This window comes from Cynoglossus semilaevis, chromosome 14, assembly GCF_000523025.1.
Source record: "Cynoglossus semilaevis isolate Cse_v1.0 chromosome 14, Cse_v1.0, whole genome shotgun sequence".
In the NCBI taxonomy this organism is placed as follows: domain Eukaryota; kingdom Metazoa; phylum Chordata; class Actinopteri; order Pleuronectiformes; family Cynoglossidae; genus Cynoglossus; species Cynoglossus semilaevis.
In genome coordinates this window covers 20308510-20322534 of record NC_024320.1, presented here as the reverse complement: position 1 = coordinate 20322534, position 14025 = coordinate 20308510, and the positions used below count along the sequence as shown (strand labels likewise).

General features: G+C 42.2%; 1 protein-coding gene across 1 annotated transcript in view; it reads right to left on the bottom strand.

The window, feature by feature from the left end:
* Positions 1–245: 245 nt before the first annotated feature.
* col5a1 (procollagen, type V, alpha 1) overlaps positions 246–14025 on the bottom strand; it is a 75400-nt gene continuing 61620 nt past the window's right edge. The window contains exons 50-67 of the mRNA XM_025062080.1: positions 12284–12337; positions 12017–12124; positions 11859–11912; positions 11711–11764; positions 11563–11616; positions 11411–11464; positions 11221–11328; positions 10626–10679; positions 10487–10540; positions 10134–10241; positions 9849–9902; positions 9735–9770; positions 9597–9650; positions 9215–9482; positions 8785–8897; positions 6550–6618; positions 3070–3303; positions 246–1317 (exon numbers count right to left, since the gene is read on the bottom strand). Coding sequence (XP_024917848.1) covers positions 1171–1317; positions 3070–3303; positions 6550–6618; positions 8785–8897; positions 9215–9482; positions 9597–9650; positions 9735–9770; positions 9849–9902; positions 10134–10241; positions 10487–10540; positions 10626–10679; positions 11221–11328; positions 11411–11464; positions 11563–11616; positions 11711–11764; positions 11859–11912; positions 12017–12124; positions 12284–12337 — 1677 coding nt within the window. The 3' untranslated portion in view covers positions 246–1170. The remainder of the gene's footprint in view (positions 1318–3069; positions 3304–6549; positions 6619–8784; positions 8898–9214; positions 9483–9596; positions 9651–9734; positions 9771–9848; positions 9903–10133; positions 10242–10486; positions 10541–10625; positions 10680–11220; positions 11329–11410; positions 11465–11562; positions 11617–11710; positions 11765–11858; positions 11913–12016; positions 12125–12283; positions 12338–14025) is intronic.

Below are 14025 nucleotides of genomic sequence, written 5' to 3'. Positions count from 1 at the left end.
GGGGGGTGGGGGTGGGGCTGCTGGGCGTGTTTCCTTTCATTTAAACAACACAAACAGATAAAATACATAGCACCACAGGGAAGAGGAAATAGCACCAGAGTTTTGATCATTGTGTTTTCCTTAAAAAAAAAGTGACATTACCTCCCATTGCATAGTCAGATAGAAGAGTATTTCAGGAAAGTACAGAAGCTGCGTATTAACTTAATGATACTGCCACCACACCAGGTGTTTTTGTTCAGAGGGCACACAAAGAGGAATGTTATACATTGGTTTGTTTCTGCAAATCAAGTGTCACGTAATATCAGAGCTTGTTTTCATCTTTTATTTTCCATTCCGTTCTTAAATTACAACAAGATGCGCTCCACAACAAGACAGGACTTCCCAATTTGGTGTTTACTTCTATTTTTGTTTTTTTCAATTTACAAGTTGTATTTCCTCACTATCAGTATTCCTACAGTTTGGATGTTATCCCTGTACCCACCATCTCTTACCTTATGATTTGTTAAAGTCACATGCACGTTTTGAAGCCAGAAGCAATAAACATTACCAGGAAAAATATACAGAATGTACTTACAAACATAAAAATTATTTTTAATATATTTATATATATATAAGATCCATTCCAAGTGAATGGGGGACAATTATGCACAAACAGAGCTCCTGTAGTGGATATGCAAACAACCCAACAAAAGACAAGTGGAAAAAGGCGATGGAGACGATGAGGGGAAGACATGAGATCTGAACCAAAGAGGAGAAAAAGAACCCAATCAGATGGAGTCCGGGGCAAAAACTGTGACGGCCTGGAGTGGCTGCAGCTCTCAGAAACGCCTTGGTTTTTTTTGGAGTGTAAATCAAGTGGGATGACATGGGGCTTTGGTTTGCGTGTTTGCGTGTGTGCGTGCGTCGGTGTGTGTTGCCTAGGAGGCAGGACGTGACATCCAGTTTCAAAACTTGCATGTGATGGAGAAGGCACACTGAGGTTATTTCGTCTTTCTTTACTCCTGAAGAATTTCACCGCATTCTCAACTTGATTTTCATTTTGATTCATTCTTGTTGTTTTATGGAAAAAAAGTTACTTTTTTTACAAATAGAAATGTCCTGTTCTTTTTAAATTTTTTATTTTTTTTCTGAGAAAACATATTTTTTTCTCCACTTGCTCAGTAAACAGTCTTAGCCGATGAAACAGACGGGGCCCACTTCGAAGCCAAACTTCTGGGTGGAACCGCCAAAGTCGTTGAACATGATGTCCACAAATGGCACCTGCTCCACCTTTGGTGTGTTGATCTCCAGTACCGTCTTTCCATAGCCCTTTTTCGCCTGAGGGGGGCCACACAAAGGACAAAGAAGGCGGTTAGCTTTTAGTCAACGTAGCCTCGCTGGTTTAGGTTCTTACTGACTTCTTTAGCACAACAACACCAACCAACAGCAGGCTTAAAGTCATTGGCCACTTCAATCGATATGCTAATATCTAACCACTCAGCTATTTACATGGACCCAACGCAAGGTTGCACTGTTAACGATACAGGGGTCTTTGTCTGAGTTTCATTCCTGCGGTGAAACATTACTCCATGTAGTACCAATGTCACTCACCTACACTAACACAGTGGTAAATTCATAATATAGGAAAAAAAAAAAACCCCAGACGAGCCTGACTGACACCTGGGAGCCATAATGAAGGAAAACATTTTTGGGAAAAGTTCCCCCCAAAAAAAAAAAAACAAAACAAATGAAAACGCATAAGCAGCATAATCCAATGTATGGCAAACAATTGTCGAATGTCACCAAAGCCACCACCAATGGTGTAACAGCTCTGCTCACTTTCTGTTCAAAAGACCAAAGACTTTGCTTCAAAACACATGGATTTGTTTCCTTTTGGTTTGAAATTAAAGGAATATTAAATTGACCTGTAGCATTTTTCTGCCTGACTGTGGTTTGGGTCGAGCTCCCACACACTTGCTTCAAAACACATGGATGTGTTTCCTTTTGGTTTGAAATTAAAGGAATATGAAATTGACCTGTAGCATTTTTCTGTCCTGACCCTGTGGTTTGGGTCGAGCTCCCACACACACACTGCACATCAGCCTATTACCCACAAAGGTTTATCACCGACTTTATATAACATTGGCCTTAAGTTCATTGGATTTTTATTGAAACCAAACCTGAAGAAATATTGACGTATTTCCACAACGTCCAAAAATTGAGAAAAGTGGCAGGTCAGGGCATCTCATGTCCCGGGGGTCAAAGGATAAAGCTTGTAATCACAGGAAGTTCTAATCGCGGCCCTGGAAGGACTGTGGTTTGCTGAGCAAGCACCAACACTGCAGCCCAGTCCTGTGTGAATCACTGGAGTGTTTCATAGATGGGTTCAGTTTCCCTTAGAGGATTATTGGAGTAAAAAAAAAACAATTAGGATGACTTAGACTGTGGCTTCGTTTGTTCTAGCAGAAGACTCCGTTTATAGGCATGAGAGAAAATGGTCAAAAATAAAAGATTAGACATTGTCTGGTCTATTTTGTCTCAATTCTATTAGTGCCTTTATTGTCTTGGTACAAACACCTCTTTGTTTGTCACTGTACACACTGCTACACACCAAGACCCATATGACACATAAGGCCCAACTTTACTGCACATTAGGGACATTTTTTGCATCTGATTTTAACATAAGAGCCCCAAGGCCAAACTTTACTGCACATTAGAGACATTTGCATCTGATTTTAACATAAGAGCCCTGCTCATCATGGGATTCAAACTGGCAACCCACACAAGCTGATCACAAGCCTGTCTAACGCAATAGAGCAGAGAAAGGGCATTGGGATTAGTTTTTAAAGCTCTTTCTGCGGCAAACCACTCGGGGTTAGGGTACTTGGTTGAATCGAACCTCAGACCTTCCATTTTGCTGCTCTAGCTCTTGGCCCCTAAGTAGCAAATAAACCTGGATTTAATGCCACAGCTCATTTGAATATCGTTGGCATCCACCAGGGTACTATCCTGGTAATACTACCGAAGTAGCCACCGATGTGTCGTTCCCCAAAGACCAAACATTCAAACTCCGTCCACTGCGTGACTTACCGCACAGCTGTCTACCAGCGAGCGGATGTAGGGGTTGTTGTCATATGACATCTCCTCATCATTGGAGCCCAGGAAGCGGATGGCCTTGTCGTAGTTGTCCTGGTCCTGGTCGTGCCAGGCCACTGAGTGGTAGCAGTTGTAAGTCATGTTCTGTCTTGCTGATGCGCTCAGCAGTCGCAAGAACGTCATCTGGACCACACCGATCGGGTTGCCCTCAGCGTCCACGTAGGAGAGCTACGTAGAAAAAAAAAAAAAAAGGAAAAAAGGAAAGGAAAGACCACAGAGTGAGTGGAAGGAGCAGAGACGTGACCACCAGGTGGAGGCTGCAGGGTAGGGAACATGTACAACAAGGGTAAGGATGTCCTGAGGGTAATTGACAAGATTTACTCAACACACGGTCAGGACCGTGCTGTGCAGTGTGTCAGTGTCCTGGGAGTCATTTTGAATAAATTTACGACGAGTCATTTCTTTCCTGTTTTACTGCGGCGTGGAGATATCTCTCTGTTTCATATTTACAGTGCTGTTAGAATAGCGTGTCATCCAAGGACACGGGATTTATACTCACTGCCGCGCTCTGTGGAGGCACTGCCAAGACTAATAGATCTTTAAGGTGTGTGTATGTGTGGCACTGACTTACGTACAACGCAGTGACCCAGAGTGGCTAACCACTGCGGTGGTAAACTTGTCGGTTAGTTTTAGTGTTCTTCTGTACCAGATAGCAAAGTAATGAGGCCTCACAGCTATTAACACGGCAGACAGAAAAATATATTTCCTTAAACTTACGAGGATACTTCCTGTACGTGAAGGTACAACTAAGGTTGTTTATTTTGTAAACACAGGGGATCATGTGCTTCACTGGCCTGCCTGCGGTCCAGATCCAACTGTTTGTGTTGCGATAGGCTACAAGAGTAGACTTTTTTGGGTGGGACAGTGAGGGAAAGAACCAGTAGACGGAGAAATGTCCTTGTCATTTTCCTTTTACAAGTCTTAGAACAGGGGTGTCAAACTCATTTTGTACAATCATAACATAATAACCTATGAATAACATTAGGTCTATGTTTCTCTCCTTTGTTTTCATGCAAATAAGTTTTAAGTTTATAAAGAAAATATTTATGTTTAATGACAAATCATGACAAACATGTCAAGTGTTTGTGCATTTTTTTCACTCAGTTATCAAGCAGGCCAGATTGAACCCCCCTCCCCCTCCCCCCACAGGGCCGGTTTTGGCCCGTATGTTTGACACACATCTTGTATGTAAATATATGGTGCTGTACATATGGTGATACATAATTGATCTCATTCCAAAGAGAGCAGAGGTCTCAGATTTGTGGGCATCTAATTGACTTTTAGCATGTTTTTAATGTAAAAAAAGCTTTAATTTCCCTAAAAATATTATTGTCTGTCACCCACTAGAACTTGAATTCTACTACAAGTACACATGTATATATTTTTTATTAAATTGGACAGGTCTCTTTTGTACTTTTCTTCCCACATTTGATCAATTTTAGAGAGGATTAGAGCAAAATGGTCATCAGGTTTGGTCACAGGAAATAACAGTAAAAAACTGTGATCCTGTTTTTTGGATTTAAAAAACAGAATCAAATCTGAATCTTAAAATCTCGCTCAAACAGATGTTTGTATTTAAAAGGTGTACAAATGCAGTTTTCCACTCTTGTACACCTGACCAGGTGATAAATCATGTGAAGCTAATTATTACTGTGTCTTTTGTGCTGAGCTCATTTAAAAAAAAAAAAAAATCAGATAATTTATAAAATAGTCACAACCCTATCTTTAAACCTGGACGTTGTAATTATGTAAATGTGAGGGCAAATTATGAGAGAATCATCGGATGTAATTATCTTAACACCAAACGTTAGCAGCGAGGCATTAATTACATGGTAATTTGTGTATAATTAACCTGTAATTTTAAATCTGAAGCTCATGTGGCAAAACACAGCTGCCAGTGACTCTGTACAATCCTGATGTAAGGATGAAGGGGAACATCATCGGGATTTATTCGGGAATACCAACCACCGGAAATCCATAAGATCCACACGACTGCTTCGTCTTTCAGATATTCAGGACTTACTGAGAGCAACATGCAGCATCCACGCCATGCAGCCGGAGGAGTGTGTGTTCTGTCACGACTCGCTCTGAGACTTAAGCCCACACACACCTCAGCACACACAAAACCAGGATACAACACTCAAACCTATTGACTTGTTGTTGTTTTTTTACATGCACCACATGTAGCATCGGTGCTAAAATGGTTATTTAGCCAATGTGTTTGGATGTAAGGTTTGAGTGTGGCTCTGGTTAGAACCAACTGCTGCACAGGGACATGCATTTTCTTTCTTCTTCCCTCCACCATTCTCCCTCCACTCCCTCCCCCGCTCTGTCCCACACCACCAAAGAAACATTACCTCTTCATCATCACAGCCGCAAGTCAACAGTGACTGAGTACCCAGAAGCCCCTGAGTGGCGACTGCGTGCCTGACTTGTTTTGACTCAGCGCACTGCTGCAGCTACAGATGTTTACCTGTAGCTTTTCACCCCGTGGACATGGAACAGGTGAGAAATTGGTAACTGGACTTTTTTTTGTATGTCAAAAATATTTCGCCTCTTCATCCAAAAGGATTCCTCAGATTTAACTGAAAACATACATTACACTGAAATTCCGCAATATTTCGTTTCACAATACCCTATCAAGCCCTGTAATAATTTTCATTAACAATTATCATGCACATATTAATGCCGTTAGTTCATTTTATTTTTCTTTATTTCAAACTTTTTTTCAGGGCACCCATATTTCAACATAAAAGTCACAAACGACCCAGTCTTTGGGAAACAATGATGCAGCTCCCTCTGTTCCAATTGTGTGTTTACTTTGCCCACAGTTTTCCTCCAATTAAACTGTTTAAAAAAAAAACAAAACCTCATATCGTCGTGCCTATACTATCAATATATCGTACTGTTGCCTCTGTATCGCGACACGTGTCATATCCCCAGATTCTCGCCAGTACACGTCACTACTACAGTCAAAACTTGTCCGTCTGTAGTGAGGAGGTGTCAGTGCTTTTTGAGTCATTGATGAGGCACGCAGTCACTCTCGCAGAATGCTCCCTAAATGAAGCAGAGTTGTAGAGTGGAAAACAAAGCCCTGAATTACTACAGTATAACTACAGTTATACATTTTACAGTTATTTTTTTAATGAAATATATCCTACAGCTCTAGAAACTCTGCCTACGTGCTCCACAAACCTCTGCTGTATTTCCTTGGGAGAGCATCACCTTTGTCGCTGGACTAGATCTGAGCGCAGCTCATGCTGAACCATGCACCATCATCACATCACAACAAGCAGGAGCCAGTGCACGTACTGTACATACTTTGCAGTTGCAGAACCAGAACCATGCAGAGCCTCAGCCACACTGAGTCCAGGCCTTGACCAGGACTCTGGGACCACAGGGAAGGCCACTTACCAGGGAACCTCTCTTGTAGTGACTATACCATGTGCCTGGCGTGTCTTTCGGCCATTTTGCCATTTTGCTCTGTAAAATATAAGAGGCATTCAGGGAAGGTACTCATGGAAGTCAGGAGTCTGGCTTACCAGTTTACCACGTTTGAATTCACTGAACCAGGAGCCGGGATTCTCCTTTACCCAGGACGTGAGCCTAGCCTGGGGGTACGGATCAAACGGGGGGGCGGAACAGGGGGAGGGAAAAACAGCAGCGTTAAAGAAAGAAGAGGATATCACAAACACAACACCATGTTTTTCTTCTCTCCTTTCTGCTCCTCCCGCTGGTCCTCAGAAGAGTCACCAAGACCTGAAATGGTGTTATTCAGCAAGATGAACCAGAGCAAAGGCTGGGCAGAGGAAAGGTTTAGTAACCAGACCTGGCAGCGAACTGCTGCTGAGAAATGTATGAATAGACTGTACATTCATTATAAAAGGACAGACAAACCGCAGCCTGTGTTTAGTGTTCGTGTTGTGCAACTGTAGTGGACTAACCTTATTAGGCCACTAAAAGCTGCAGCTCCTATAAAAGCTCCCATGGTCTGAGGCAAGACGGTGAAATTTACGTCCTCATAATGAGTGGCCGAGGGTTTCATATGGAACTGTCATCAAACGCCTAATGCCATAATGAATTAACGCTGGGGCCGAGTTTATCGTTGTTGGGCGTCGGTACAACTCCTGCTGCGTGAAGGTGACCGTACGTTGTTCTCACAGTGGGAGCAAATGTACCTACGCAGAGAGGAATTTTTCTTCCTCTCAGGAATTAATGACTGAATGTCTAAAAATCTAATTGTGCGCCCGTGCTTTTGACAGTATAACTATCTGCTGTTATAATTACTGAGCCAATCAAACCGTACGTGCTTCCCGGCTCTGGCGTCTTTGTGATGAGAGCAGCCCATCAGCCGTGCGCTATAAAAAGTCTGATTCATTATTCTGAGCTTAAGCAAACTCCCGCTCCTCTGAGGCTCGGTGAGAGGGACCATTAAATTGGCAGTGGCACAGTCCTATTACACAACCCCCCGACTTGTCAAACACAGAGTCTGCAGTCTTTCACCACTCAGCTATCCTATCCTCTCCTGCACAAAACCATGCATTGAGGAAGTCAAAATGTCCCTCAATGTGCCTGTCACTCGCCAAAGGCCTTCAGATTTGATGACATTCATTCTAAAAATGGCACCAGAGCAGTAGGAGTGGGAACGATGCCTGGTGCACTGCATGAGAGAGTAGTTACCCTCCGTGTCAGAGCACAACTGTAATTCAGTCTGTGTGTAAAGTAAGTCGTGGTCTTTGAGGGAAAGTTAGTCCAATCACATGAACACTGAACATCACACAGTTTCAAATGTACACATTACTGATACGATATGCAGACGTTAGCACCAGACGACACAGATACAGTGAAAGAGAGTCAGCTTTATCTCAAATAATGGACTTCAGCCAGTGAAGGTCCTGATGAAGTCAGTGAGTTTCTTCTAGTTCTGCGTGTATACTGCAGTTAAGGCTAATGGCTAATACTTACTGGTCATGGGACCTAGGTTTAGCTGTATTTGTGTGTCCTTGTCCAAACGGATTATTTTACTAGATACGCTTAAGTACTCCATCTGTGCAGTGTAAAATGTCTGTTGGAAAATGTCACCTTACTGGTCGTTTTCATTTTACTGCTCTTTTTCTCCGTTGCTTTCCTTTGAGGCAGAACTGTGTAAAACATTTTAGTACACATTTTACCTGCTCACCATGATGGTACATTTCTTCATTTATTAAGATATAAAACTAATTGCTTCCTTATTGTTATTTTTATATTCTCAAATTTGTGTTGTCTTTTCTGCTGATGTTTCTAGATTTCCCAGTGGGGGAATATTAGGGTCTTGTCACGTCGTATTTTAGCTTAGCTTGTTTTGGCTTAGCTTGTTTTGGCTTTGCTTGTAAAGCTTGTAAAATTAGCCAAACTAAACTTAGCTCATTGTTACTTGTTTCAATGTAGCTTGTTTGATCTTAGCTTAGTTTAGCTGAGCTTTTGTTCAAACAATAGATATTAAAAACCAGGGCTGTCTCCTGTGAGGTGTGAACTATGGCTAACAACTGCCTGAAACTGTTACGTCACCGGGGCTGAAGCGGTGACAGATACCTCAGTCTGCCCTTTATATCTCTAAACTGAGCGTGTGTCAGTTTGTGACTGTGTGAACGTGTCAGAAACCAGACATACCCCTTCAGACTTCTTATCTGGGAAGATGCAGCTCTCTCCACTTGCTGTGAAGTTGCAGTAAACTTTGAAGGAGTCTCGTGAGCAGCCCTGGTTTGGATCGATCCAGTATTCACCTAAAGAGAGAGAGACATAGAGAAAGAGAGAGAGAGAGAGAGAGAGAGTGAGAGGGGTTCATTTTCAGATTTGGTCATGAAAATATTAGATGCAGTGCATGAAACAGTGGATATTTTTATCTACTAATACTACTTTCACAGCCATGATGGAATATCTATTACAGTATCAGAGCTGCAATACTGTGGAAGTGCTGCATATGGTAATAATCTCAATAACGCGAAAATCTTGGTATAAGTTTTGCAATATCCTGTTTTCTCAGCAGTCAGAAGACTTTCTGCAGCCACAGGCAGTCACTGAGCTGGGATGTGATACCAACCATCTGGGAAATCGGGATGACAGAGCTGCAGGTCCTTGCAGGTACGAGCGGGGTTCATCTGTGTGCCCAGTGGGTGCTTCATCTGCTCGATCTCCAGTTTCAGAGAGTTGAGGGAGCCAAAGATTTCCTCCATGCCGTCGTCGTAGTCCTTGTAGTTGGCATCCAGGACGGGTTCATCCATCATCTGGCTGGCGTCGATGTTCCTGCGTGTTCTTCCCTTCATGGAAGCCTGGATCGGGAGTGGGTGGATGACGTCACCAGGAGGGCCCTGTCATGAAGAGGTGACATGAAGTCAGTCATATCAGCAGAACAATCATTAAAGAACGTATACAATGTAGTTATACAATAATAAACCTAATGACGAGGACCGTGATGAACTTACAGGAGGACCAGGAGGTCCAGGTGTCCCGCTCTCTCCCTTTGGTCCAGTTTGACCCTGAAAAGGTCAAATTAAAATATTTAACGAAGGCTTTAGACACAGTTACCATTATCTATGATAGACGTTTACATAAACACTTACAGATGATCCTTTGGCTCCTTTGGGACCAGGAGGACCCTAAAGATGCAACACGTAGTGTAATCAGTACCAGTTCATGATTAGACTAAACAAAATACACAATAAACATTGTCTCACAGGCAATCCAGGAGGACCCACGGGACCATGTGTGCCGGTGGGACCAGCAATACCCTGGTGAATAGAAGAAGAAAAAAATACAAAACCAAAGTGATTGCTGTGTCACAACAGAAGCATAGAGAATAAAACACTTTGAAAGACTGTGAACCTAAGGATAATCAATACTCTTTAGAAAACACACTGCTGGGACCAACACCAGACCACTGCAGCACCTGCAGTCCATTCATCGTCCACAGAACCACCGACTACATTGTGTGAGTCTGACCAGAACAGTCTGTTACTTACATTGTCTCCTTTGGGACCAGACGATCCCGGAGGACCAGGCAGACCCCGGTCTCCCTTTTCTCCCTGTTCACCTGAAGGTCCGATGAGACCAATGAGACCTGGGTGACCCTGGTGGCGTAGGGAGAAAAAAGTCAATAGGTTATTAATGCATCCGCACAAACATTAGCCCCGTGATATATCTCTGTAGAACAGCCTCTAATCATTTGAGTAATGATCGAATGGCTGGAGGCAAACAGCACATCTAATCAATCTGTGAGTAAACAGTTTCATTAGTCTGTGTTAAAGTATTCACTGTAGCTTATGCTTCACACAGAAACACGAGCCTGAGTGGAGCAGCTGCAGCAGAGACTCACCTTCTCTCCTTTAACACCAGAGTCTCCTTTCAGACCAGGTAAACCAGGAGGGCCCTGGGAGAGAGAAACAACTTCACATCAGCTGTGGGCTCCCACATCAAACACTCCGGTTGAAAGACCAGGGGTCACTACTACTCACCATAGGTCCAGGAGGTCCATCTGGACCAGGAGAACCGGGTAAACCTTGTTCTCCCTGTAGATGAAAAAAAACAAAACATGGGTTAGTTTTAGCTTTTTTTACCGTTTTAAAAACAGCACAGATCTTACGTTACCGTTTTAAAAACAGCACAGATCTTCAAAACATGAGTTTTAGCTTTTTTTACCATTTTAAAAACAGCACAGATCTTTTATGAATCAGTAATGGACTCAAGGTATATTATAGTAGACAGTATATAGTATAGTTATATAGTATTATTGTTGGTCAAACCAACAGCCTCGATACTGTCACATTTATAATTATATGTAGTACAACAACATGTCACCTCCCTTTGGACTTGAATGTGTCATTTATAAATGCAATGCTACAAAAGTGATCTAATGCTGTTCTGTCTAACGACCTATCAGAGCATGGTTGTCATGGAGATGACAGCCAACCAAAAAGAAAAGGAAAACAGTCTCCTTTCACATTTTCGCTTCTGCAAATATATGGTTCACGGGCCGGATATGGACCACCATTCAAGGGGCCATTGTTTTATAACTTCAGCATGACTGTGAGGGATAAATGTTTCACTTACAACTGGTCCAGGAATACCCCTCAGGCCTTCAGAGCCAGGTTTGCCAGGTGACCCTTGAGGGCCTACAGGACCTGTCTTTCCTTGAGGACCTTCTAGACCGGACTCTCCCTGAAGCACAGAAACAAGAGCATGAGCCATTCACACCCACCTTTACTTTTTATTTTATTTAAAAATATCTCATCTTTTCTACCTTGGCTCCTTTCTCTCCTTGTCTGCCCTCGGGTCCTGCTGGTCCAAGAGGGCCCTATTAAAAAACAAAACAAAAAAACAGACATCAGACATGAATAAAAGTCAAACTAATTAGCATTTTAGATAGTGATTAACAATTGATCTGACACTCACTCGCTTTCCTGGTGGTCCAGGAGGACCAGACTCTCCAGTGGGTCCAGGTGAACCCTAGTTCAGAATTAGACAAGACGTTAATTCACACCAACAAAGTTACAGTCACATGGACATTGACCAACAGAGCAGCAGTAAAGGCTACACTCACAGCCTGACCGGCCTCTCCATCGTCTCCTTTGTCACCAGCTGGACCATCCAACCCCTACACAGGAATTTGAATTGATGTTAAATTAAATGACTAAAAACAAAGTCAGTATAAACGGGCAGAGGAAATTATTTCTCATTGATATACGTACAGCAGGGCCAGGCTCTCCAGGGGGACCAGGATCACCAGGGAAACCACTTGGACCCTGGAAAAGGTTAAATTTGATTAAACTTCCATTTATTTTTTTAACCCATGTGTGATTAAAAAGAGAAACAGATTTTGTTAAAATGAGATCAGAATGGGACTTACAGGACTGCCTTTGGGACCGTCATCTCCAGGTGGACCTTTAGGGCCGGGAGGTCCTGCTGCACCAGCTGGACCGCCCTCTCCCTTCTCTCCTCGTTCTCCTCTAGAGCCCTGGAATAGAACACAGTGATGAGAAATTTGGGATTGGATTGTTAGAGGCAGGACAGTTAAACAGGAAACAGAGCGAATCTTTTCCCGAGGACATCAGCAAAGAGATTGAGTCTCTACAGTCTCACTAGAAAAAAATAAAAATAAAAAGTGATAACTCACTGGTGGGCCGACTTCTCCCTGAGGACCTGGCTCTCCTGTCTCACCACTATCTCCCTGAAAAGAGAAGGGAGAGAAGATATTAGAGAGGGCAAGATAGTGAGATACAGTTGTACAAGTATTAGTAATAGTTCTATTCAGTCACTGTAACAAGTACAAGCAGTACATGACAAAAACACACATGGACTGAATAAGGCACATACTATAAATGTCTGTCCTCAATTTGTACAGTCATGAAGCATCAAAATACTGCAAACTAGGGTTTTCCAGATACCATTCTCATGAGTATGGATACAGCAAATAAAAATATTATATACGGTATATAAAATATACTTCCTGTAGGATTTATGCAACCAGAAGACCAGAAAGTGAGCAGAGCTTTTAGGCAGAAAAATATATTTGACTTAACACTGTCACCTGATTCAGTGTCATTTAAACCATGTGACAGATAACACAGTCAAAATTGCAAGTACAGAAATCATTGCTGTTATCTTGTACCTCTGACTACCTGATATTGTGTACTCTGTACCTCTGACTACCTGATATTGTGTAAACTATATCAGAATATTTGAATGAAGTACTGGAACCAATACGCCGTATCCCCGTCTCATTAAGAAACACTAACATATATTTTCATTTCACCAATTTAAATGGACATATCTGGAACCAATACGCCATATCCCTGTCTCATTAAGAAACACTAACATATATATTCATTTCACCAATTTAAATGGACATATAACCTCCAATGTTAATATTGTAAAGTTTAAAACAAACAACAAAATAAAACAAAAGAGCGGTATAATGGCAACACCTGCTAACACCACTCTATGATATGTAATATGTTTTGCGTATGTTAGCTTAGCATCAATCACCAAGTCCTGGTGTCTTGTAAATCCTCTCATTATTTTATCAAATTTGTTCAGATGGGGTGATTTGCTGATCCAGTGTTGTTCAATATATCCCATCCATCACCTCGGCTCTGTCCCCATGCCCTTGTCTCCCAGATGGGAGCAGAAAGAAACAGATGACACAGGAGATTTCAATACCCAGATGGGAGCAGAAACAGATGACACAGGAGATTTCAATCCATCAACTGCCAGGAGATAGCATGACTGAAGAGAAGAGGACACTGACCTCAGTCTTTTCCCTCTACTCTGCCCATATATCTTGTCCTCTTCTCTCTGCTCTATTAAACCGTGGCCCTGTTGACTCACCTACACACCGACCACCATTGTTACAGTCACCTCTCCCCTGTGGGCTTTACTGCAGATGCAGTAAATACTGTTAGACCTTAGCGCTAGCGTTGTACTGGTACCATTTTTATTTTTAACAAACCCGTATGACTAGTATTTGTGTAGTGGAATGAATAAAGATAAATAAAATTAAACTCTCTGCATAAAAAAAAAATAAAGACGATGTGTCACGTAAACTGAGTAGCAATTTTCAGTAAACAAATAACTCACACACAATGTTGGTTGAATCTCTTCTTACTGAGGTGTAAACGCTTCATCTATCTAATGTGCCATCGCACATTTAGCGCTAAGAAATTAGCATAGTCAGCACTGAGAAAATAGCATATACAGTGCTAAGATATTAACATATTAGTGCTAAGACATTAGCGTATTCAGTGCCTGGAGGCACATCTGCAGGTGTTTAATTAAACTGCTCGTTTTTTTTAACAGATCGAATCTTACAGTCGGTCTCGCTCCTGTCTCTGTCCCTCATGTTGAAATACCTACAAA